This window comes from Lygodium microphyllum, chromosome 17 (genome assembly GCF_053477565.2).
Source record: "Lygodium microphyllum isolate KBCC chromosome 17, Lygodium_microphyllum_v1.1.10, whole genome shotgun sequence".
Taxonomy (NCBI): Eukaryota; Viridiplantae; Streptophyta; class Polypodiopsida; order Schizaeales; family Lygodiaceae; genus Lygodium; species Lygodium microphyllum.
Genome location: NC_141151.1, coordinates 55486289 through 55510760, shown reverse-complemented (window position 1 = coordinate 55510760; position 24472 = coordinate 55486289). Strand labels below are relative to the sequence as shown.

The following is a 24472-nucleotide window of genomic DNA, read 5'->3' as shown; positions in this document are numbered from 1 at the left end:
CCAAATTGACTCTGGCATGCCTGACATGCCCTCCAATTGTCTCTCTAATTCGGCTACCTTCTCCTCTTGGACTACTCTCCATTCGTGGCCTCTACTCTTATTCCTCTCTTCCATTGTTGGGATGGGTACATTTTCTATGTCGTCCTCCATGTGGTCGGTGGGGTTGTTGACGCTAGAAAGCCACATTTCGCCTTTGGTGTGGTGGTTGTGCCGCAGGGAAGTTGCGCCATGTCTTTAGATGGTTGGTGGTGTTGGGGTCGCCGTACCGGGGTGTCACTCTGGGGTCAGCGCAACGTGGGTCAACACGACATGGGATGATACGACAAGGGGTCAATGTGTCATGGGGCGTCGCAAATAAGGGGCGACACGTCGTGGGTCATTTCGACTTGTTCTCTTTGGGACACTGGATCCTTTTCTCTTGCTTTTGTGAGCATTTTTTCGCTCCGAGCAAGAGTTGCTCTGATACCAAGTGTGATGGACCTGCACTCGTTACTCAGTCAACACAACACGGAAAGGTAACACAACATGTGAGAGCAAGGTATACTCTTGTATTATTCAATCAAAGAAATGGTACAACATAATAGGGACATCCCAGGACTACACCCTCGTGATGCTGCACATGAGAGGGTTCACCACTGGCTATAGAGAATCACACGTAGAGTGAAAACCAAGCAGGGCTCAGAGTCACTACTACTCCACATATAGGTGTTTTTGGTAATAACTCCATGGTATAGCTACAAAGCCCTTACACTCCCCTCCCCCTCCCCCCCCCCCCCCCCCCCCCCCACCCCCTCGCGCTTCGCCCCCCCTTTTAACTTAAAATCCCCTCCCCTCTCTCTCAGTTATAATCTCTCTTTTTCTTTTCCCCCCTCTTCTTTTTAATTAAAGTCCTCCCCCCCTCTCTCTCATGTGTAGGGCCTAGGTTTTTTTCTCTTTCTCTCTCTTCTTTAATTAAATTAAACTTATTTTAAAATTAAAAGTTTATCTCTCTCTCTCTCTCTCTCAGGAAAAAAAAAGACAGAGAGGAGGGGGAAAGAGGAAAGAGAATAGTTTTTTATAAATTAAACATTTTTATTCTCCCCTTCCCCCCTCTCTCTCATGTGTAGGGCCTAGTTTTTTTTTTCTCTGTCTCTCAGTTAGATTAAACTTTTTAATTTAAACTTTCTTTTTAATTAAAATGAGAGAGAGATATATACACACACACACACACACACAAAGAACAAAAAAGAAAGAAGAGGAGAGGAAGAGAGAGAGAGGGGGAACATAAAGAAAGAGAAATATAGAGGAAATATAAAATTAGAGAGAGAGAGAGAGAGAGAGAGAGAGAGAGAGAGAGAGAGAGGAAAACAAAAAAGGAAAAGAGAGGACGGAGGGGGGAGAAGAAAAGGAGAGAGAGAGAGAGAAGAAAAGGAGAGAAATTAATAAGAAGAGAGAATTTGAACACAAAGAGAGAATTATAGAGAGAGGAAAGAAAAATTAAAAGAAAGAAAAAAAGACAGAAGAAGGAAAAAAAAGAGGAGAGAGAAGAAAGAGAGGAGAGAGAGAAGAAGACTAAGAAGAAAGAGGAAAAGAGGAAGAGAAATGGGAAAAAAGAGAAAAGAGAAAAGTCTTTTGTAAATTTAAATATTTAGAGAGAGAGAGAGAGAGAGAGTATATAAATTAAAAAGAGAGAGGAAGAGAAGAAAAATATATAATTTAAAAGAGAGTAAGAGAAGAAAAAAAGGAAACTTAGGAGAAAGGGAGGAGAAAAAAGGGGGCGGCGAGAGAGAGAGAATAAAAGGAGAGAGAGAGAATATAAATATAAAAAGAGAATTATATATAAGAAAAATATAAAATTTACATACTTTAAGAGAGACTAAGGGGGGACAAAGAAGAAGAGAGAAGAAAAGAAGAGAGAGAGAGAGTAAATTAAAAAAATAAAAATAAAAATAAAAAATAAGAAAAAAAGATAAGAAATCGATTGTTGAGCGAAGTTGCCATACGCTCGCTGCACTGATAGATATATAAGGTAAAAGATAAAAGATGTAATTATAAACATTTTCTTATTGCTTGATTTGTATATGTATATGCGAGATATAAGGTAAAATATAAAAGATAAAAGCTTTAAAAGATTATGAAAATTAATGTATGCGAATAAGGTTCTTCACCGAAATTATATGCGATTAAAACCTTGCAAAGCCTGCAGGTGTGCTTAGGGCTGGGAGGGTTTTCACTGTGCGATTGTCATCGGCTTCTCTGCGAAGCATTCGCGAGGTGAGTTAACATTACAGACATTGTTCATCTGCGGGTTCGGTCTACTGCATTTGTCTCGTTCTTTTCTTTTCTGTGCGTGTGGCTTTCCTTCAGGATTTTACGCATTCTACACCTCCATCAGGTCCATTCTTGCAAGCAGCAGTAGCTCTATTTCTTTTCTTTTTTGCAGTGTTTGTTTTGTGTTATTTTGTTCTGCTGTCTCTCATTTGAACCCTTCTGCACCGCAGAGACAGTGTGCAGTTTGCGTTAATAGAGCTTTTGTTCGAATTGAGCCGCTAGGGATGATGGAGAGTGTGGCCACGGAGAAAACAGCTGAAGAGCTGAAGCGGGAGATTGACGAGCTCAATCGTCGGCATCATGAGGTTAGTGTCCTTCAATTCCCTCCTGTTGGTTTCTGGCAGTTTATTCCTGTGTCAGGGCCTTGGACTAGGAAATGGTTTTCCTTTAAGCAATTTTTTTTTTTGGTTTGTTTGTGCAATTTTTTTTTTCATAATTGCACATGTTCGCCCTTTGATGAATGCCATGTACGTATGCAAATTCTTCACAATCACACATGGCCTTACGTCAAATAAGTGTACCCTCATTGTCTCATTGGAACATACTAACCTGGTAGTTCAGCTGTTGAACTTGGCAGTGGTTTTCCTTTGAAACATCTGGTTCTTTGTATGTTTAAACTAGAATTTTGCGCAATTGTACACGATTGCTGTATAATGCACATCACCTACATTTGCAAATTCTTCATAACTGTACACAATCACTGTTTAACGCACTTCACATAAACATACCCTTCTTGTCTCTTTCGAAAATTTTGTCAGCTGGCTGAGGGTTAATTTCTCAATCCATGCCTTTGATTCGTTAGATCAATTTATCAATCCATGCCTTTGTCTTCTTTTTACATCATCAGCAGATTATTCTTTGGGCTTGAGCTAGAGTTTCCCCATTACATGGAAAAATATTCTTTGTGCTAGATTCACATTTCTTGGGAAAGTCCACCCTTTCCTGTAACTCTAGCAGTTCCGTTGCCCGGGTTTTGGTACATTAGATGACTGTATTTTCACAGATTCTAGCTCCACTAACCTGAATATGTAGGGGATATATACTGTCCACATTGTCTCAAAATGCTAGATGTTACATGGAGTGTATCTTTTATGTTCTACTTTTGAAAGGGATCGTAATCGTAAGGTCGAATTATAGCTGCTTTCAGTAAACAGAAATATTTTCAGTCACGAGACAGCTTGCAAAGGTTGGATGCTTAGGTTCCATAGTTCCCTTCATACTTGTTAGATTAGTACTTATGAACTATTTGGTTGCATGAAAATTGAGTCTTATCATGAGGAATAATATGTTTGGTTAATTGTTGATTTTTGTTCAAAATTGTTTGTCTTTCTCTGCTTAATTTTCCTTTTTGGGTTATAATCATCAGATAACTGAAAGGTTGAAAAATCCCCGAGGGCTCAGGAAGGCTCCTGCATTTGGACAAAATGTGCAAACTGCCACAATGGGGGGGCCTCGGCAGATGGGTCCACAACGTGGTGTTATTCGCAGGGTGAGGTTTCCATGGTTGAAATAGTAGTCGTTCACACGTTATGCAGCATTTCGGAGTGTCGTCTCAGCCTCTTAATTGGTATTTTCTGGTCTTTTTGGGTGTAGAATGATGATTTCGTTCCAGAAACCCAGCCACCAACAAAGAAGAGACTTCTTTCCACTGTTGTCAAGGTATTGGTCTCCTATGTTTCTTCTCATGAAAAACATTATTTTCCTGCTTTATGTGGTTTTTTGTTGAACTAGACTTTTCTAAAGTATTGAAAGGGCTAAAGAGCTAGTTGCTGTCTGTGAAGTTCTGTTACACTGCAGTTTTTTGGAGCATTTATTACTGTTGATACATGATACTCAGGTGGATGATGAGCAAGTTGAGAAAGCTGCTGCAAAGAAGCCAGATGAACCGTTGACTAAAGGTGAATCAGAAGACAGAATCACAGATAGGGCAGGAGTTGAGATTGAGGAGGGTCAAATAAATGGAAGAGCCGATTTTCCTCTCAGCTCTAGGAGGGAAAGTACTAGGGGAGTGAGAAATTTTCAGGTATGCTATATCCTTGTTTGGACTCTTTGAAAGCTTAGTGTCATATAAGGGCTATAAATCTCATGTCCAAAAAACCATGAGAATGGAGTAAGTAGGACTTCTAAATTTTCTATACCGTTTTTGGATTTCTTTATTACATCATGGCTGTTTAAGAATTTTTGCATAATGTGCTTCTTATTTTTCACACGTTTTGTGAGCTAACACATAGACATATTTCAGAATTAATATCCTTCATTCCATGTAGCCGTTTGGACAGTCTGGTTGTTTGCCCAACAGATCTAAGAAGGATGTATAAAATATTCTGCCACTCTTAAACCCTTGCCTTTTCAGTTCCCAAAATAGGTCATGAATGTTTTTCCAAAGCAAATTTAAGGCTGTTTTCATCCTCTTCCTTGAAAGCTGTGTATTTAGGTGTGAGTCTGTCAACTTTCTCCAACTGTTATTTATAATGCTCATCATTGATACTCTTGTCGGTTATGATGCACGTGTTGTCCTTAGCAACCTGACTCAACACCGGTGGAGATTCTACCTAGAGTTCTAGTGAAAGAGGAGAATCCGAGCCTGGCTAAGAGAAATAGGAGGATGTTTGGGGCATTGATGGGAACCCTTGAGGTGAGTGCAAGTATAATGTCTTTTTGGATTTCATGGTAAGTTACTTGCTCTATGTTAAATTTACCTGTTTGGTTTTTGTGAGTTGCTGTTTCATCTGGGGTTCTCTTTGTGACTAACAAACTGTAACACTAGCTGAAATCGGTCTTGTGATTCCTGTCTCAGAGGTTTAAACAGGAAGACCAACAACTGTCAGCATCTGAAGCTTTTGCTCGAAGATCAGAATCGCTAAAGAGGGTATTACTCTGTGTCACCCTTTTGATTTTTTCAGTTAGCTGGCAAAGTTGGTTGCTACAAAGCTTGTCTCAAGGTTACTGAATATAACCAGATTTCTTTTTCGAGGGTAAGTTGTACTTAGGTCTATAATTGCTGAAAGTTAAAGTTTATAAAAGTTTCCGGTTTTTTAAGGTGTCTGTAGGGAATGTGAGAACTCCTGGACCTTAGTAAAACTCTCATGCCAATATAATAGTTGCTTTATCACAATGATTTTCCACCCTAACTATGCTAGGAGTATTCTACCTTTTCTATTTGTAGTATGTGGTAACATTTATGATGTCACTGTTTTGTTACTAGGGACTATGGTATCAAATCACTTAACAAAATTAGAGTGTTCAACAAAAACATAATTACGTGCCACTGGAATAAAAACCCACTGCCTGCTACTCTTTTGTAGATGAGTGCATCGCTAGATGCATGAGCCTTCTTAATGGGGCTCCTTGCTTGCAAAACATAGCTTATGCTTGAAAGAAGAAACTGATTGTTACTAAGTGGGCTGGTGAAATACTAAATTAGTGGCCCGTATCCCCACGATGTAATTGGAAGACAAATGAAATGGGTGCTTATTGATGCTTATAAACAGTCATTATTTGCGTGGGACATGAAAAAAAATATAGCCCAAAAGGGCAGCCAAAACAATGTCCAGCTACACTTCAATCTTGATGTCTTTTTTTTGGCTGCATATTTATTGTGGTTACACCATGTGTAGTGCCCTACAGTAAGCTGATTTTCTTAGGACTTGGGTCTTCCATGTTGGGCAACGTGCTGTCTTTCATGGTTTGATTGTTGCATGTTGTGATATTCTGACTTTATTTTCAATCTTCCCGACTTCTCGCAATTAGATTTGAAGAATTCTAGACCATTAAATAGAGGAAGTCTCGAATAAAAATAGTTCGAAGTTCATAAACCAACACTTTCCTAGGTTGATAGGGACTGTAGCTATTCTTCACAGAAGTCACTACACAAACGCAAGTCGTGAGCCAGAAGTCATGATTGACCAAACCCATTTGAAACTTAGCAAAGTAAGGCAAGTTTAAAAGCTTAAAGCTTTATAAAGAATAGAAGAAGATTAAGAGAAAGATAACGATGAATAGGCTGTCCCTCCTCTTTTTTGACAAAAAAACGGCTCACAAACTCCCCTAAATTTGGAGATTTTGATTGCACGAGAAAAAGCGTGAATTCTCCCCCTCGATTACAACAGAAAACTCCAGCAATCTCTCCCTCTTCTCAGTTTGACGAGAGGCTTAGATGGAAGCAAGATTATGTGAGAGCTAGGCGAATCAGCCATGGCATCTCTGGTAGCCTCTCTGGACCCTAAAGATCAAATCACCAGCATTAGATTGCATCTTGAAAGCTTCCAGATTGCTGATTTGCCAAGATACCCTCCATAAAGAGCTTCTCTTCTTGACCACAACCCTTCTTCTTCAATTTAACTATAAATACAAGGCACGAGGAGCCGTTGGAGGGTAGCCTGAGCAAGAGAGGAGAGACTTTTCTCAAGAGTATAGAGCAGGAAGAAATGGGGCAAGAGAAGCGTAAGGATGGGAATGCTCGTCACGAAGACAAGGAGGATACTCCGCTGGCCCTTGGAATCGAATCCTCTATCCCTTCTACCCCGCTTCCCTGTGGAATCAAGACTCTTCTCGATTTTTCTAAATTCCTAGTGATCGTCATCCTCCATCAATCAAATTTCCATCAATCCAATTGTGACAACCCCAAGCTCTCTTGCCAAAAATCCCCTCTACGATCTCGCGATTAAAGACCATGGTTTCGAAGAAGAAAGTTGTAAAGGTTGCGGAGGCAGGAGCTGCCAATAACGTTGCGGATATGAGCACTACAAACGGGATGACAAGCATTGGGATTACAAACGAAGCTGTGAATACCATCAACCAAGCACTCGTCATGGATCCTCGCGTACTATATTTTGATAACAAAGGCAACTAGCAGACTATCATTCCATGAATTGGCAACAAGAAGTTGCATTCATAAAATAGGATTTTATTTATTTCTTGCATATAATCTTTAAGAGAATTCTTAATTGCAAATTCCAAGGGGTAATTTGGGTTTGTACAAGATGCACCAAGGAGAGTACAATGAAGGTACCATGTCTCTAAAAGACTTAATATTTTGTGGTTTGTATCGATCTAACGAAACCTTTGATGGATAAACACGGATGCTAATTCTCGGTATATAAAAGACTTTGAGATGGAATTGTCAAAAGAATACTTTTCGTAATAAAACTAAGAAAGATATTTTTGTTAATTGCGGGCAAGGACACACAAAACTCCATTGTGAAAAGTCCACCAAGGGAGTTATTCTCAAAAATAGAATTTTTGTTTAGATTTAGTCTAAACTAGAACTTGAGGAAGGGAAAATTTGAGAGGACTATTGGAAGGTATTGCCACTTATGCTTAGTTTTGCCTTGATATTATTATTTTTGAAAAGAAAAGATTTGTCTTGGAAATAAATTTATTAAAAGTTTATGCATAATGCATTCGAAATAAAATGTTCGTGATTGTAAGTTAGGTACTAATCTTTCCTAAAATCATCAGGCTAAAAGATGGATGATTAGATACAGATCGTTGACTGAGGCAGTTCGATGAGTACAGAACACTGACTGAGGTAGAGTTTTTGATGGCGCTAGACCTTTCCAAGGCTAGTACGAATAAAACCTACTCCAAGGGGTTTTCTTTTTTGTTTCACGTTACTGAGTATAGACTAATCATGACGCGAAAGGTCTTGTCGTAGGGAACTCTAGTCGGCAAGAGGAGGTGAGGATACCAGGGGCCGCTGGTCATAAACTCCATGGGCTCTTACGAATTGCCAATTACCCTTAGAATTTCAGATAGTATCTTGGAAGTTCCAATACTAGTTTAGGAACTAATATGGAGAGAATAATACCTTCGGGTTAACATCATTCTAGTTAGAATAGAAAACAATGTAAAAAGTCATTTTTCTTAAAAGAATTATTGAGAAGGGATTGCTTTAATTTGTTTTTGTGTCGTGAATTAAAGGCATATAACGAATTTGTATTAGGAGATAATTTAAAGAAGCTATTTTTATATGTTGAACCTAAGGTGGTAGGTAATTAGGTAATTAAAAATACTCTCTCAAGGGAAGCGGAAGGATGGACCCCCGACGGATCTAGACCTATGGTTGGGTGGTCTTGGTTAGCCGAGAGCTTTCCTAAAAAGGAATAAAAATCATGTTTTTAATGGATCATTAGAGATCAGAAAGCCTGACTTGCATCACTTTAGAACCATGGGCAGAAGGGATCAAAGTCCCACACTTCCCTTTGCCTCCCGTTCTGTTTGAATCTAGCACAACACAAGCCCATTTCAGTCAGTAATTTTCATAAGGGATGGAAACTCGAACCACTAAGACTATTCAATCGTTAGTAGTTGATTTGACAAAAAAGACTCGGGTCGATCATCGTGAGAACGGGTGGAACTTCCACTATGGGGTAGACTCAAGCGAGCGTAGTTGGCAAACTCCGAGGGTTTTCATCAAAATCTAGGACGGTGTTTTCTAGGACATCTCTTGATGGGCTACTAAGAATGTATTGCCAAGGAAGCAGCTCGGGCAAGCACGTTACAGTTGGTATCAAAGCGAATATTGATATAGGATACGACGTAAGTAAATATAACTAGTTATAGTTACAACATAAAACATCTTTCCCTTAAGTGGTGAAAATATTCTCTTGTTAATATATGTTCTTGATTTCAAGCAGAAAGACAAATCTTGGGAACGAGTCTTGATTTTTCAAGTTATGTTTATGTTAGCAATGCACTCCTCTAGTTTTAGCTGGAGAAACTAGATGCGAATATTAGATCAGATATACAATCCTTCACCCTTGTATTACGAAAGACGATGGATGTTAAGTAGAGGGTATTGTTACATTGACGCAAACCGTTTTGCTTACCTCTAGAATAATTTAAAGAGGCTAAGGTGGATGGAAACCCTTAAGGTTGTCAAGATTTATCTCTTCTATGAGGCCAGAGTAAACTCAAACATGTTCACTTGAGGAGGACAAGTCAAATTAAACCGGTACATCTATGAGGAGGTTACAAAGGTTATACCGGTTGATCAAGAGTCATGGTTGTAGGACGCTTTAGTTGCTACAACTACAAGAAAGATAGATTACTTGATATTCCTCTAAAATATAGATTTCTAGATATTCATTCCCAAAATTCTAATTACTATGCAATGGATGTATTGCAATGCCATGCCTAGATTATGGTAGAAAAACCTCTTCCAAGAATAATATGAGCTCCTGAATTACTTGAACAATGTATTCCCTTCTTATTGGCGTAAAGAATTATTTTTGTCCATACGTTTGTCTCTTTGATAATCAGGAATAGTGGAAGAAAATCTTCCATCCACAGATCAAGCCCAGAATATGAATGAGTTCTTCAACCTAAAGTAGTTAAGCCGAAGCCTAGAAGCTTACTACTCCATAATATTTCTAAAATATGCATCTACGACGGATATTTCACAGCAAGTATTCAAATTTTGCAATGGTCTAAATCCGCCCCTGAATACACGCCTTGAATCAATGAGCCCTTCGGATTTACAGGGTGCATTGATTCGAGCAGCTCCAATAGTTTAGGAGATCAAACAAAGACCAAGAAATGCAAAAATTTGGAACAGGAACAATCAAAATAAGGGCAACTTCCAAGGTTATGCAAAAAGAGCCCGAGGGCAGTATCGACCAAACAGGATGAAGAAAGTCAAATCAAATGTAGTGGGAAACTTTATACCCACAAGAAAGAGCAACAAGACTCCAACGTGCTTCTATTGCAAGGAACCGGGACATTTCAAGAGACAATGCCTGAAGCTGAGTCCAAACATCCACCAAGGTCAATTTCGCGGGCAAAGCCAAGATGCCAGGGGGAAGATTGTTGGAATAAACCTAAAGGAGGTCAGTAATGATAAAGATTTCACAATGGAATCCGATATGGAAAGAGCCAAAGTACATGCCACTCTCAATAAGAAGGGTTCAAATTGCCAATTCTCAGTAATTCAAACACAAGTAAATTATCAAGGTAAACCCTTTTAATCGATTGCATTCACTCTTTTGTATCACCAAAATGTGTGAAAAGGCCAGGCATAAACACTACTCTTGCACCTAGTTTACTTGTGGAGTTAGCAAATGGCAAAGAAGTTCTATCAACATACCAAACAAACTAGCAAGATAGAATTTAGCTTGGGTAGCAAATCTTCCAAAATGAGCTTTCGAATTATAAACCTCGGGGCTTATGAATGTTTGCCAGGTATGGATTGGTTAATTCCAAATAATGCCCATATCCATTGCGGAAAGGGCCAAATCACATTTCAAACTCAAAGGGAGAACAAATAACCACTCAGGGAGAAGCAGGGAACCTTAAGGTTCAGGTGGCTAAAGCTTCCCGAATAGTAAAAGGACCAAAGAAAGGATTACCCGTCTATCTAATTAAACTCAACAAGGCCAAGCAAGATAGTGAAGCCAAGGATCAACCATCTCGGCTAAAAGAATATGCGGATGTTTTTTCAAAAGACTTGATAGAGCTTCCACCAACAAGGGAAGTGGATCACGAAATTGAACTCATTCTAGGTGTTGCCCCCGCCGCTAAACGTCTCTACTAAATGTCAATTTCTGAAGCCGTTGAGCTAAAAGAACAACTCAAGCAGCTATTAGGCCAGGGATACATCCGGCCAAGTAATTCACCATGGGGAGCCCCGGTACTATTTAAGAAAAGAAAAGACAGAACACATTGCCTTTGTATCGATTACCATGGATTAAACCAGGTGACAATTAAAAACAAATATCTAATCCCCAAGATAGACGAGTTGCTTGATCGACTCCAGGGAGTAAATGTCATTTGAAAGATCGATCTCGGATCAGGCTATTATCAAATAAGAATTAGGGAGGAAGATATTCCTAAAACTGCTTTTAACACAAGATACAGTCATTATGAGTTTATTGTGAGGTAATATGGATTAACAAATGCTCCTGCCACCTTGAACAAGTTGATGTAAGACATTTTCTAACCCTACCTTGACGACTTCGTCCTTGTCTTCTTTGATGATATCTTAACATATTCCAATAATGAAGAAGACCATGGACCACAGCTACGAGTAGTTTTTGAAACAATGAGAGCCCATAAAATGTATGCTAAAAAGAAGAAATGTGCATTCTTTAAGAAGCAGATTGAATATTTAGGATTCATAGTATCGGCAGATGGCATTTCAGTGGATCCTGCCGAAGGTCCAAGATGTACAAGATTGGCCACCCCAACAACGGTCAAGGAAGTGCGAAGCTTTCTAGGGCTAATGGGTTGGTATAGAGTCTTCATTAAAGACTATGCCTCAATCGTCGCGCCTTCCACTGATCTTCTAAAAAAGTAGGTTTCTATTATATGGACGTTTGCCAAACAATCTAGCTTTGAGAAGCTTAAGTAGAGTTTGGTAATCGCCCCTATCTTAAGGCTACCTAACCTAAGCAAAGAATTCGAAGTCATAACTGACGCAAGCTCTCTTGCTTTGGGTTGCTTGCTTATACAAGGACATCCAGTAGCCTATGCTTCAGGAAAATTAAAGATCGACAAAAGAAACTATGCTACACATGATCTAGAATTATTTGCTGTAATTCATGCCTTTAAACTATGGAGGCATTACTTGCTTGGTAATAGGTTTTCTCTAGTCAGTGATCATAAAAGCTTAAAGTGGATTTTTACTCAACCAGATCTCAATATAAGACAATGCCAATGGATTGAGACCTTGTAGGGATTTGACTTTGAAATCAAATATAGACTGGGCAAGGAAAATGTGATTGCGGATGCCCTAAGCTGTAAATCATTTCTTAATGTCCTAATCCTAGAGAAACCCTCTAGGGCTAGAACTCTTGCTATAATGATTTTAATGCCCAGTAAACCTCTCATAGAAATCGCTATTTGTCAAGGATTCAAATCCAGAACTCAAGACTAAGTATCAAGATTTTTCCATAAACGAGGAGCTTGCTTATTTCAAGACAAGACTATGTATTCCTTCAAGTCAGAAACTCAATAAGAAAATACTATGGGAAGCTCGCAATTCTTCATTTTCGGGTCATCTTGGTTATGCTAAGACTCTTAATATAGTCAAAAGAAGCTTCTATTGGAAAAGACTCAAGGGTGATGTACTCAAGTATGTCATCGAATGTCTAAATTGCCAACAAATTAAGGCCGAATGTGTCAAGTTGCCAGGAAAGCTCCAGCTACTTGACATCCCTAAAATGAAACCTTTTCAGGCACCATATGGACAAGATTGTCGTACACTATTAAATTTTTCCGATCCTACCCTATGGGTAGAAGCATCTAGGCAAATGCTGGAAGAAATGGATCGGCAACCAAGTGAGAGCTATAAGGCAAGATATTCAAGCCGCCAAGGATCGACAGAAGGCATATGCCGATCAATGAAGGTAAGAACGCATTTTCAAAGAAGGTGATATGGTTTTCCAATGAGTTCGTCCAAAGAAAAGTTTCTATCTGTGGGGAAATTCAAGAAACTAAGTCCTAGGTATTGTGGGCCATATAAGGTGCTAAAGTGTCTAGGACCAAATGCCCACAAGCTCCAACTCCCTAATAACTTGAGTGCATAATGTATTTCATGTCAGTCTATTGAAAGCGTATGTTCCTAATCCTGACCATAAACTTAACGACCAACAAATTGTGATGCCAAGTCAAGGAGTCTTTGAACTTCAACTAGAAAAAATACTTGACATGTGGGAGAAGACTCTAAGAAGCAAAACCCTTAGAGAGTATCTCGTCCAGTGGAAAGACTACCCTGAAGAGGATGCCACTTGGGTTGACAAAAAATCACTATGTAACTAAAATCCCTAGTTTCATTCGAGATGAGCATATCTCGATTTCTCTAAGGGAAAGAGGATGTGATATTCTAACTTTATTTTCAATCCTTCCGACTTCTCGCAATTAGATATGAAGAATTCTAGACTATTAAATAGAGGACGTCTCGAACAAAAATAGTTTGAAGTTCGTAACTTGACACTTTCCCAGGTTGATAGGGTTTGTAGCCGTCCTTCACAAAAGTCACCACATAAATGCAACTCATGAGCTATAAGTCATAATTGACCGAGCCCATTTTAAAACTTAGCAAAGGAAGGCAAGCTTAAAAGCTTAAAGCTTTATGAAGAAAAAAAGAAGATTAAGAGGAAGATGACGATGATTAGGCCGCCGCGCTGCCTCCTCCTTCTCCCCTTCCCCCATTTTTTGACAAAAAAACAGCGTACAAATTCCCCTAAATTTTGAGATCTTGATTGCATGAGAAAAAGTCAGAATTCTCCTCTTTAGTTATAGCAGAAAACTCCAGCAATCTCCCCCTCTTCTTAGTTTGACGAGAGGCTTAGATTGAAGCAAGATCATGCGAGAGTCAGGCGAATCAGTCATAGCATCTCTAGCAGCCTCTGTACCTCAAAGAAATCGCCAACATCAGATTGCATCTTGAAAGCTTCCAGATTGCTGATTCGCCAAGATACCCTCCATAAAGAGCTCCTCTTCTTAGCCACAACCCTTCTTTTTTCAATTTAACTATAAATACAAGGTATGAGGAGCCGTTGGAGTGAAGCCTGAGCAAGAGACGAGAGGCTCTTCTCAAGAGTATAGAGCAAGAGGGAGTGGGGCAAGAGAAGCAGGACACGAATTCTCGTTTATGAAGACAAGGAGGATACTCCGCATGCCCTTGGAATCGAATCCTCTATCCTTCTAACCCACTTCCCTGTGGAATCAAAGACTCTTCTCGATTTTTCTAAATTCCTAGTGATCGTCATCCTCCATCAATCAAATTCCTATCAATCCAATTGTGACAACCCCAAGCTTTCTTGCCAAAAATCCCCTCTACAATCTCGCGATTAAAGACCATGGCCCCGAAGAAGAAAGTTATAAAGGTCGTGGAGGCAGAAGCTGCCAATAACACTACAGATATGACTACTACAAACGGTATGACAAGTATTGGGATTATAAACGAAGTTGCGAATACCATCAACCAAGCACTCGTCATGGATCCTCAGGTACTATATTTTGATAACAAAGGCAACTAGCAGGTTGTCATTCCATGAATTGGCAACAAGAAGCTGCATTCATAAAATAGGATTTTATTTATTTCTTGCATATAATCTTTAAAGGAATTCTTAACCACAAATTCCAAGGGGTAGTTTGGGTTTGTACAAGATGTACCAAGGAGAGTACAAGAAATGTACTGTGTCCCTATAAGACTTAATATTTTTGTTTTGTATCGATCTAACGAAACCTCTGATAGATAAACATGGATGCTAATTCTTGGTATATAAAAGACCTTGAGATGGAATTGTCAAAAGAATATTTTTTGCAATAAAACTAATCAAGATCCAGTTTTTTAATCGCGGGCAAGGACCTACGAAACTCCAGCAAGGGAGTTATTCTCAAAAATAGAATTCTTGTTTAGATTCAGTCCAAACTAGATCGTGAGGAAGGGAAAATCCGAGAAGACTATTGAAAGCTATTGCCACTCACGCTTAGTTTTGCCTTGATATTATCATTTTTGGAAAGAAAAGATTGTCTTGGAAATAAATTTGTTAAAAGTTTATGCATAATGCATTCGAAATAAGATGTTTGTGATTGTAAGTTAGGAACTAATCTTTCCTCAAATCATCAGGCTAAAAGATGGATGATCGGGTATAGATCACCGATTGAGGCAGTATTTCGATGAGCACAGAACGCCGACTGAGGCTGAGTTCTTGATGGCGTTAGATCTCCCCAAGGCTAGCATGAATAAAAACCCAAGGGGTTTTCTTTTTTGTTTCGCGTTAGTGAGTATAGACCAATCATAATGCAAAAGGTCTTGTCGTAGGAAACTCTAGTCTGCGATCGAGAAGAGGTGAGGATACCAGGGGGCTTTGGTCATAAACTCCTTAGGCTTTTACAAACTGCCAATTAGCCTTCGAATTCCAGATAGTATCCCGGAAGTTTCAATACTAATCTAGGAGCTAATATGGAGGGAATAGTACCTCTGGATTGACATCATTCTAGTTAGAACAGAAAACATTGTAAAAATTTATTTTTCTTAAAGGAACTATTGAGAAAGGATTGCTTTACTTTGTTTTTGTATCGTGAATTAAAGGTGTGTAGCGAATTTGTATCAGGAGGTAATTCAAAGAAGCTGTTTTTATACGCTGAACCTAAGTTGGTAGGTAATTAGGTAATTAAAAATATTCTCTCAACGGAAGCGGGAGGATGGACCCCCGACAGATCTAGACCTATTGTTGGGTGGTCTCTATAAGCCAAGAGCTTTCCTAAGAAGAAATAAAAATTACATTTTTGATGAATCATTAGAGATCAAAAAGCCTGACTTGCATCACTTTAGAACCATGGGCAGAAGGGATCAAAGTGCCACACTCCCCTTCGTCTCCCATTCTCCTTGAACGTAGCACAACACAAGCCCATTTCGGTCAGCAATTTTCTTAAGGGATGGAAACTCGACCCACTGAAACTAATCAATCGTTAGTAGTTGATTTGACAAAAAAGACTCGGGTCGATCCTCATGAGAACGGTTGGAACTTCCACTGCGGGGTAGACTCAAGCGAGTCTAGTTAGCAAACTCTTAGGATTTTCATCTAAATCTTGGACGGCGTTTTGTGAGACATCTCTTGATGGGCTACTAAGAATGTACCGCCAAGGAAGCAACTCGGGTGGGCACGTTACACTTGTATATTAGGCACTCCTAATTCATCATTATAGCATTGCCTGACGTGCTTGGAGAGAGGGAACTAGAGGAATTGTGACTGGTTGTGATGGTTACCCTGGTGGTATTGTGCTCATGTGCTTTCTGTTATAGATTCCATCGCTCATTAGCAAGTTCTCTTTTGAGTTTATTTTTCTCTCTTGTTCATTGTTGATTGTATTGTATGTTGTGCCTTGTTTACTGCTTCAGTTTCCACCGTGCACTCTCCCATTGGCATAACTAGCCTTTTGTTAAGCAAGTAAAATTAAAGGTTTTATTTTCAGATACATTATTATGCATTTTGGCCTAATTTGAGTCCATAAAACAACCCCAATTTTTTTTAAAAAAAAGAAAAATATATTGCATTTGGAGGTAGGACAAATGCCCAAAATCTCTTAATTAGGGACATGTTATGGGCATTCCCTTCACTCTCTGATGATTCGTATCCTCTTCCTTATCATTTACCATCTTCATCATCTCTCCTTACTAGCAGCTGATGTCCCTGCCCAGCTAGTTGCCGCTGCCAGTTCTTGAGATTGCCACTGAGTCTGCTGGTGCCTCAACCCCACTCAGACAGTTGCTGCCCCTCTGGTGGTTGTGACTGCCCTTGTCCAGCTGTCATTTGCAACCTGTGTTTGGAAGCTCACCATGGCTGCATTTGACCTTGCAGTCTGTTGCCAATCTTGGAGTCTGCAGGTGGTTGTCCATCAACAACAGGCTACTGCTTGCCTTATGGAGATTTCCTGCATTTCTACAGTTGCTGTCACCCATCTCAATACCTGTGTTTTTGGGTCAATGCAGTCTTCTACCTTTCCTAGCTTCTGTGCAACACTTGGACAGTGTTTGACATTCAGTTTGCCACTAGAGGCTTTGTTTGTATCGGGTCAGTGATTAAAATCATTCTCTCTCTTTTGTCATTATTCATTCACTCTTAACTTTTTGAGGTTTTTTCATTTTAATTGTTGTGTGTGTGTGTGTGTTTTCTCTCTCTACAAGCCTATTGGTTCCTCACATGGTATTAGGGTAGAGGTGCCCTTGAGCTAAAGATTCAAAATTTTCTTTGAGCACACCATCTAACTTTTGACACCCAAGGTACCTGTGTTCTATCTGCCCTTTCCTGCCACAACATTCTGTTTTGGGAGAGAACTCCATATTCTTCTCCCATCCCGCCCTCCTAATTTAGATTTGGCTACTGTAACCACATGGCACAATTTGTGCCATGCCTTTCTCATTGCAGGTTAATTTCCTGTGTACTGGGTGCACCTGCTTACAACAAGGCAAGCTACTCTGCCATAGCTTGTCATCATTGAAAATTGCTTCCTACACCATCAGAGTATATGTGGCTTTTCAAATGCATGCCTTGAACCAATTCAACATCATGGGTAACAATGTTCTTTCTCATTGGTTATTGGAATATCATGCTCAAGGTAGTAAATTATGACTAGCATTAAGTTCTGAGCACATTGAGGAATCGACCGTAAGCCCTTGTGGAGAGGAATGCAAATTGTTGTGGATGTTTCCTCTCTTACTTCTCTACTCAAGGCAATTAGATGCCTTCGACTCACACTCCATCCTTTCAAGCACATGAAGGCATTGGCAATGAGTCCTAGCTGCTCTAGAGAATGACATAACTTACTGTGGATGTTCAGCCCACTGACTTTCAGGTATAGTGGCTTTTTGCCACTTTTCTCACCACAACCTTCAGATCTATAATCTGCCCTATTGAGAGACAAAGGACTCTTGGATTTTGTCCATCCTATAGTCCATTCCATTAAGCGAGTAGCTGTCAGATACTATCCACTCTACAATCCACCTCCATTAAAGAGAGAAAGTTGGAGATGCTCAGTGTGCCAGCCTAAATATCTTCTTCAGCTTTCTTGGTAGATTTGTAGGTCTTCATATATGAGTTTTTAGATTCCCTATCTACTTCAAAGGGAGATTTAGGGAGGGATCCCTTGGCTTGTGCCACTTTCCTTTTCCTTGTTGTGGCCCCCTTGAAGCTCATCTCATCCTTCAAAGAGGAGTCAAGGTCAATTGGAGGCATAAGAAGACCAATTTACCCAAATACCGGATCTTTCCAAGAAAAACTTACTTGGTGAAAATCCATCATGACATCTCTCTCCAAAAAGCCTCAAATCACAACTAAATAGCTTAGAACTACTCTCGAACCACTTAAAAGTTTACCAAATTGTAACAGACCTTTTGTATATGGTTCAGGCACTTGGTGCCCATGGTTTTGTTTCAATAAATTCCTGTAAAGGGGGAGGGGCTGGTTCCGCTCTCAATGTGGTGTTGACTCTCTTCTCTCTCTCTCTCTCTCTCTCTCTCTCTCCCTCCTAATATTCATGGTGACAATTGATCGAGTTGGTTAAGTTCAAAGTATTGTCATTCTCACGTTCTTCCTAGGGCTTACATTATGTAACAAACCTTTTGTATTTGGTCGAGGCACTTGGTGCCTATGGTTTTGTTTCAACAAATTCCTGTAAAGGGGGAGGGGCGAGTTCCCCCCTCCACATGGTGTCGACTCCCCCTCTTCCATTTTCACGGTGATAATTGATCAAGTTGGTTAAGTTCAAAGTATTATTATTCTCACGTTCTTCTAGGGCTTACAAAAACAGCTTCACCCAGCCTGGGACATTATTGCCTGCACCATATCAGCTATTGCCTACCTTGATACTACCATTGCTTGCCATGGGAGAACATCACTCGGGCTGAAAAACAGGATTGCATACAAGTGGGAGGGGCAAGTTCCCCCCTCCACGTGGTGTTGACTCCTCTCTCTCTCTCTCTCTCTCTCCTTCCCCCCCCCCCCCCCCCCCCCTTAATTTTGACTGTGATAATAGATCAAGTTGGTTAAGTTCAAAGTATTATCATTCTCACATTCTTCCAGTGCTTACAAAAACAGCTTCACCCAGCCTAGGACATCATTGCCTGCACCATATCAGCTATTGCCTACCTTGATACTACCATTGCTTGCCATGGAAGAACATCACTCGGGCTGAAAAACAGGATTGCATACATCAAAACAGCAGTCTGACTAAAGGACAGTATCATCAGCATCAAAACAGTGTTGCTTGCATGATAGACAGCACAGTCATCCTTTGGGCAGCCGTGACCAGCGCTTGTAGGTAATGGATTTCACAATCCACCTAGATAAAGACCTTTGAATGAAGAAAAGCTGCATTTCATGCTTTTCGTTCCAGCTTTTCTGGGCATGTCAATTCTAATATCACAAGTTGATTACTCAATCTTTACTTCATTAAATTTAGGTGTCCAGCCCAAACATTTGACCCATGCCCAAATTCAAAAAACCTAACAAAACATTCATCAAGGTTCACTCAGATTGTATTAATTAATGTATGTACAAGCTTGCGTAATAAGCAACTTCTTTTTCGCTCCTAGAACCTTAATTACTGATTGGATTAAATTAATGAATGTGTGCATAGACTTAATGTAGATACACATTAATTAAATTTGTTCATTTTATGGATGGAGCTGCCCAGGTCAGGAATAACTCATGCAATATCTTGGACTAGAGAGTTCCCAAGATAAATCATGTTCTCCTGACAACTTTAACTGCCTTTAGCAAGATTAGCAGCAGAAGTCTGAAAGATTGTGGTGTATTGGTTAAAGCTTGGGCTGGTCATCACAAGGCTGTGAATTCAAGTCTTATTGAAACCATCATTTGGTTGGACACCTATGTCACACTGTGTTCCATACAAGTTTGGGCTATAACCTGCGTGAACACTTGGTCATTCCTGATCATCATAGGGTCAGTAGAGACTCGGGAGGAGGATCCCGTTTTGGTCAAGGTTTGCTGTTCAGTTGGCTTGTGAGCTATCCTAATTGCACATAGGAACAATGCTGGAATGGCTCTTGCATTACTCTCCTGGCTAATAATTAGAGGGGAGGGTCTCCCCTTATGGGCTTTACCAGCTGTTCTCTAGTTTTGAGTACCTTACTAATGTATGTTGTTTTTCTATTTCCACAGTTGTGTTCTACTTTTTTTCACATTGTGGACTATATCAAGAGACCAACTTTCTGAAGTATTAATCTTTGGATCTGATAGGCTGAACAACGGGCTCAAGAGGAGAGGGAGAGATTGCGCCAGCAAGAGCGGGAGCAGCTTGCTGAGAGGCGCCGAACCGATTTGGTACATTAGTTTAAATTTCTTTGGTTGAAAACTGTTGGCCGGTGGGTGGTTGGTGTTTTGATGTAATATGGGAGATTGCACTTTTACATTCATTCTGAAAAATACAGACATTGCGTGCCCGAATAGCTGCAAAAGCTGAAGAGAAAAGGCTGGATCTACTTTTTCTGCAATGGACGGAACACCATGGCAAACTCAACAAATTTTTAAGGTTGATTTGTGGTTTTCTTTTTTGGATGCTTGCAAAGGAGTGTGTTGCAGACAATTACTTGTTCATTATTTACATCTTCATTTAGGATGTGCTTGTATTTTAGTTTTGTTAAGGATATGCTCATACTTGTCCAGGTTATTTTTTTGGCTCCAGTGCTTCACCCATATTTCACAGATTTGATGTACAGCAAAGATAAGTTTCATTGGTTAGCATGTTACATCTTTCATCTAAACGAGGAAGCTGGAGATCCAAGCTTTTTGCATTTCTTCTGATAGCAGTTTTCTTTGCTTTTTCAGAACAAAATCTGAGCCCCACATCTTTTACATGCCAGCAAAGCTTACTGAAGAACTGGAAAAAGCTCTGGAGAGTCAACAGAATGTGAGTGCTTCCTTGTGTAAAAAAAAAAGAGCATGCTTGTAACATGAGCAGTCGATAGTAGGTATATGCCCTTTTTTGCTGAAAGTGACATCATGCTTACTGATAAGTAAATCACTCAAAGGGCGACTTTGCCTTGGCAAGGAAAATGAGGTTGTTAGCCTTCAGCAGTTATGGCTCTTGTTATCCTGTTGTGGTGGCAGTGGGCCCCACTTGCTCAATGGCGTTGAAAAATTCTGTTAGCTGTTGGGCCATGCAGGAGGTCCATTCGTGCAATGTTGAGTACCTTTTGGGCAGACCTGCTTAACATAGCTAGTCTATTTACACAAACCAAAAGTTAACTTATTGTGATTAGGCTTCTAAGTGGTGATGGAATTTGTTCCTGTTTTACAAAGTTTAGTTCATCTTTTGCATCTTTAAAAAGTACGGTTGCTCTTTGATTCTTTGCATTTTTGTTTATCGAACTTCATCTTTAGGAAGCTATGGGTGCTTGCTGTTACATTTCAGCTTATGCTTCTATTGTTTACCTTTTAAACAGGATTTTTTGGAGTGGAAAAACACACGCAGAGAGGAATTGAGCAAATATCAGAAGGAAAGGATGGAGCAGCACCTTGCAGATGCTGAAGCAGAGTTTGAACGATGGGTAAGTCGGAGAAATGTCCCCAGTCTGGGCCTTGAAAGTGCGACGAATGATGATGGTGGTAAAGCAGTCAGGGGAGGAGCTCCGTTCCTGAAGGCTGGAACTCCTGGTGATGAGGAAGTGGATGATGAGCTAGATGATATAGCAGATGTTGAACTTGGTAATGTGCTGGAGGAGGCTGACGAACTAGACAGGAGTAAGAAAGAGCCACAGGGAGTTGTGGAATATATGAGTGGCGATGATGATACTAGATAGTTGGAGATCTTGGGGGTTAGGCTTCGCGGTAAGAAATTTTCTCTGTTCCCTTTCTGAAAAATTACGAGTTCTCATCTCTTATGCGGAGTATATGAGCAGACCTGATGCAAAATTTCTGGTGGAATATTTTCTTCAATTGGGATGATACTCTGTTTTCAAGGGTTATTATGGTTTTTAAATGCAAGGATTCGCTTAATTTGAAAGGAAGATCATCTTCGGCACAAGGTGTGCATGAGCGTGGTCTTGTGTGCACACAGCTCTACAAGTCTTATGTCTCAATCTGTACAGCATTAAGAACGAGTTACAATGGCTTTAAACGTCTAACATGGCTCATCTTCAAACTCCAGCCTTTTATAGTGGAGAGAGTACCAAAGTGAGAGTGAGCTAGCTAGAAAGGTTTCTACCAGAACCCCCAAGGGACAAATCCCATAAACTACTTAGATGACATGGTCTTGAGTTGAGTGTTCTGGCAGTTTGCTGTTTAATTAGTGCATGTTTCCTTGAGGCATTTTAAACTTAAATAAACTCTGCACATGCAATGGTCGCGCACAATCTCACTTGATGAAGCCATCACGATGTGCATATGTGCACAGCACACTTGTGCATAGTTGAGTTGAGCAATGTGGATAGACCACATAAAATGGATCTCAACAACTTACGAAACCTCGCTCTTGCTTTTGCTCCCACTCTTGCTCCCACTCTCCATTATTAAAGGCCATTGCCACAAGAATTTAAGATAGGGTACCTTGAGTGGTATATATTAGTCTCTTTACTCATTTGATAATAATGATTAATAGATTCATGTTGTGTAGATCAAAGGATAGAGTTTTGCGTGAGGCTGCAGGCATGCTACGTAGTTTGAATCATCATGATAACTAAGTGAATGCTTGCTATGCATTTTGAAAGACATAAATATGCATAATCCCCTTTCTCACTATAGGGTGAAGCGTAGGTATGGAAGCCACCTTTGCATGCCTGCTATATGTTTTTTGGCCATTGATGGGTATACGGTTGAGTGTTTGATTAATGAATGTCCTTTGGATAGATGTAGGTTGAGGTGGTGCTAGGGCTATGACAATGCTTTGGGGCGGCATGGATACCCGTGAAGAAATTTGAGAGCTGTATTTGCACAGCCATTAATCTATTTGGTGCTCTAATGTATAGGCTAGTCATTTTAAACCCTCGTATCTTGAGAAGAAAGAGAGAGGCGTAAGTGAAATCCATCACTCCACTATGGCCAAAAACCATTTGTGAATAGACAACAAAAGTCCCTCATATCTTAAAGCAAGTTGAGCAATGACATGTATTGCTCCTCTTTCTCTACATGTTATGGACAAATGTAGCATATGCTCTAAATAAATACTAGTCTCAATCTCTAACTAGTGTGAATAAATTTGAATCTAGCCAATAGCATGTTGAATCCCATGGATAAAATGGGCATTTGTGTATCTTGGGCAAACAAAAATGGGATCTTTATAGTGTGGAGGAGATGCTTTGGATTTAAATGTATCTTTGTTTGTATTTGATATACTAGTGTTAGATGTCTTGTTATCTAGTTGGATAAGATTCTTTTGATGGCTTTATTGATCTTTTGAGTGGCTCAAAGTGAGAGAATGCATTAGAAGTATTGAATGGATGATAATTTGTCATTGTCAAAGTTGTGCAACTCAAAACTTGCATGGTATTCATGTATTCGAACATGAATTGTCACCCTTAGTAGCAAGCTGTAATGAAGACTTTAACCATGCATATCCATCTTTTGGTCGCTCCCACAATTTATGTTTGAATGACATAAATTTAGCAAGAGTCTCTACTCAATCAGAGGAGTACCTAGACTCACACATCCTATGGAGGATGGAAGCCTTATATTTTATCATCTTTGAAATCATGGATACTATGGGACTCTCCTTTGATCTCCAGTCATCATATGTATGGCTTGATTGATTGTGATAATCAATGTTAGATATAGGCACCAATAGATATACTCCATACAATTGTGTACGTGTGACCAATGTACAATGTATCAAATGTCAATTACTTCGTGTAGGGCTTATGGAACTATGAGCTCACCCTCTCCAAATTGCCCAATGATGTGTATCCTTGTGCTAGTGTAATCTTTGCTACTTCCTTGTAAAGTGGGCCATGTGAATGTGACTCTTAGAGATATACAATCATCTATTTACTCCCTCTTGCCCTATAAATGTGACTCTTAGTTTATTGCATCTAGATGTCTTCGTCACCCTTGTGGAGATTAAGTTGTCAATGTAATGTGTTTGCATATAATCAAAGAAGTATCAAAGTACTTGCCAGTTGAGCTTGAATTCCTTTCTTGGAGTTAGAATAAAAAATCTTATCAATGTACAATTCAATTAGTGTGAATGAAATAATGTATTGTTGCATTAGTTTAATGGTGGAGTGAATAGGAGTTGTTGATAGGCCCTCAAGTGTTTACACTTCCAATCTCCCCTCGTATGGTACTAGAATCCCCCATATGAGCTTTCTAAATACTACCATGTCATATAGTGATTGCATCAATTTGGCTTTTGGAAATCTTCAAAAGGTTCGTGGACATTTACAAAGCAACAATAGATCCATCTTCCATGGGCTAGGCCCTCCTTAACAATAGTTTGAGTGTAAAGACATAATCCAGTGTCAAGTCGAGTACGTCGCTGTGGGTGGGGGCTTGCTCTCTTTGCCCATTGACTCTAACTCTTTCTGAAAAATGGAGTCAAATAATATGGCCAATGTGTGGCCAACCATGATAGTCTTGTAATTGCTAGGTAAGGTAGGATTGGTTCACTTGCGAATAATCACAATATAGTTATTGCCTCTAGCTCTTCGATAAATTGCCATTTACCTCGTTTTCTAGTTGCCTTATCTTTGCAAACTCAT

At 39.7% G+C, this 24472-nt stretch overlaps 1 protein-coding gene across 4 annotated transcripts; it reads left to right on the top strand.

Moving 5' to 3' along the window:
- Positions 1-2118: 2118 nt before the first annotated feature.
- Positions 2119-22016, top strand: LOC148021907 (protein-protein interaction regulator family protein). 4 transcript variants are annotated; one of them, XM_087697422.1, is made up of 12 exons: positions 2119-2253; positions 2481-2615; positions 3677-3799; positions 3904-3969; positions 4148-4333; positions 4832-4945; positions 5108-5179; positions 20019-20102; positions 20210-20310; positions 20464-20503; positions 20608-20688; positions 21224-22015. In XM_087697422.1, exons 2-12 carry the CDS (start codon positions 2535-2537, stop codon positions 21578-21580), a joined length of 1305 nt encoding a protein of 434 aa, XP_087553548.1. In that variant the 5' UTR covers positions 2119-2253; positions 2481-2534; the 3' UTR covers positions 21581-22015. The 4 variants fall into 4 exon arrangements, with proteins under 4 accessions (XP_087553548.1, XP_087553551.1, XP_087553550.1 ...); XM_087697424.1 differs by having other exon boundaries at positions 2132-2253; positions 2533-2615; positions 21224-22016; XM_087697423.1 differs by having other exon boundaries at positions 2236-2374; positions 21224-22016.
- The last annotated feature ends 2456 nt before the right edge of the window (positions 22017-24472 follow it).

Coding starts and splice junctions, on each gene's coding strand:
- LOC148021907 (XM_087697424.1), top strand. CDS start 2,535: ATGATGGAGAGTGTGGCCACGGAGAAAACAGCTGAAGAGCTGAAGCGG. Junction 2,616..3,676: donor TCAATCGTCGGCATCATGAG/GTTAGTGTCCTT, acceptor TATAATCATCAG/ATAACTGAAAGGTTGAAAAA. Junction 5,180..20,018: donor GATCAGAATCGCTAAAGAGG/GTATTACTCTGT, acceptor TGGATCTGATAG/GCTGAACAACGGGCTCAAGA.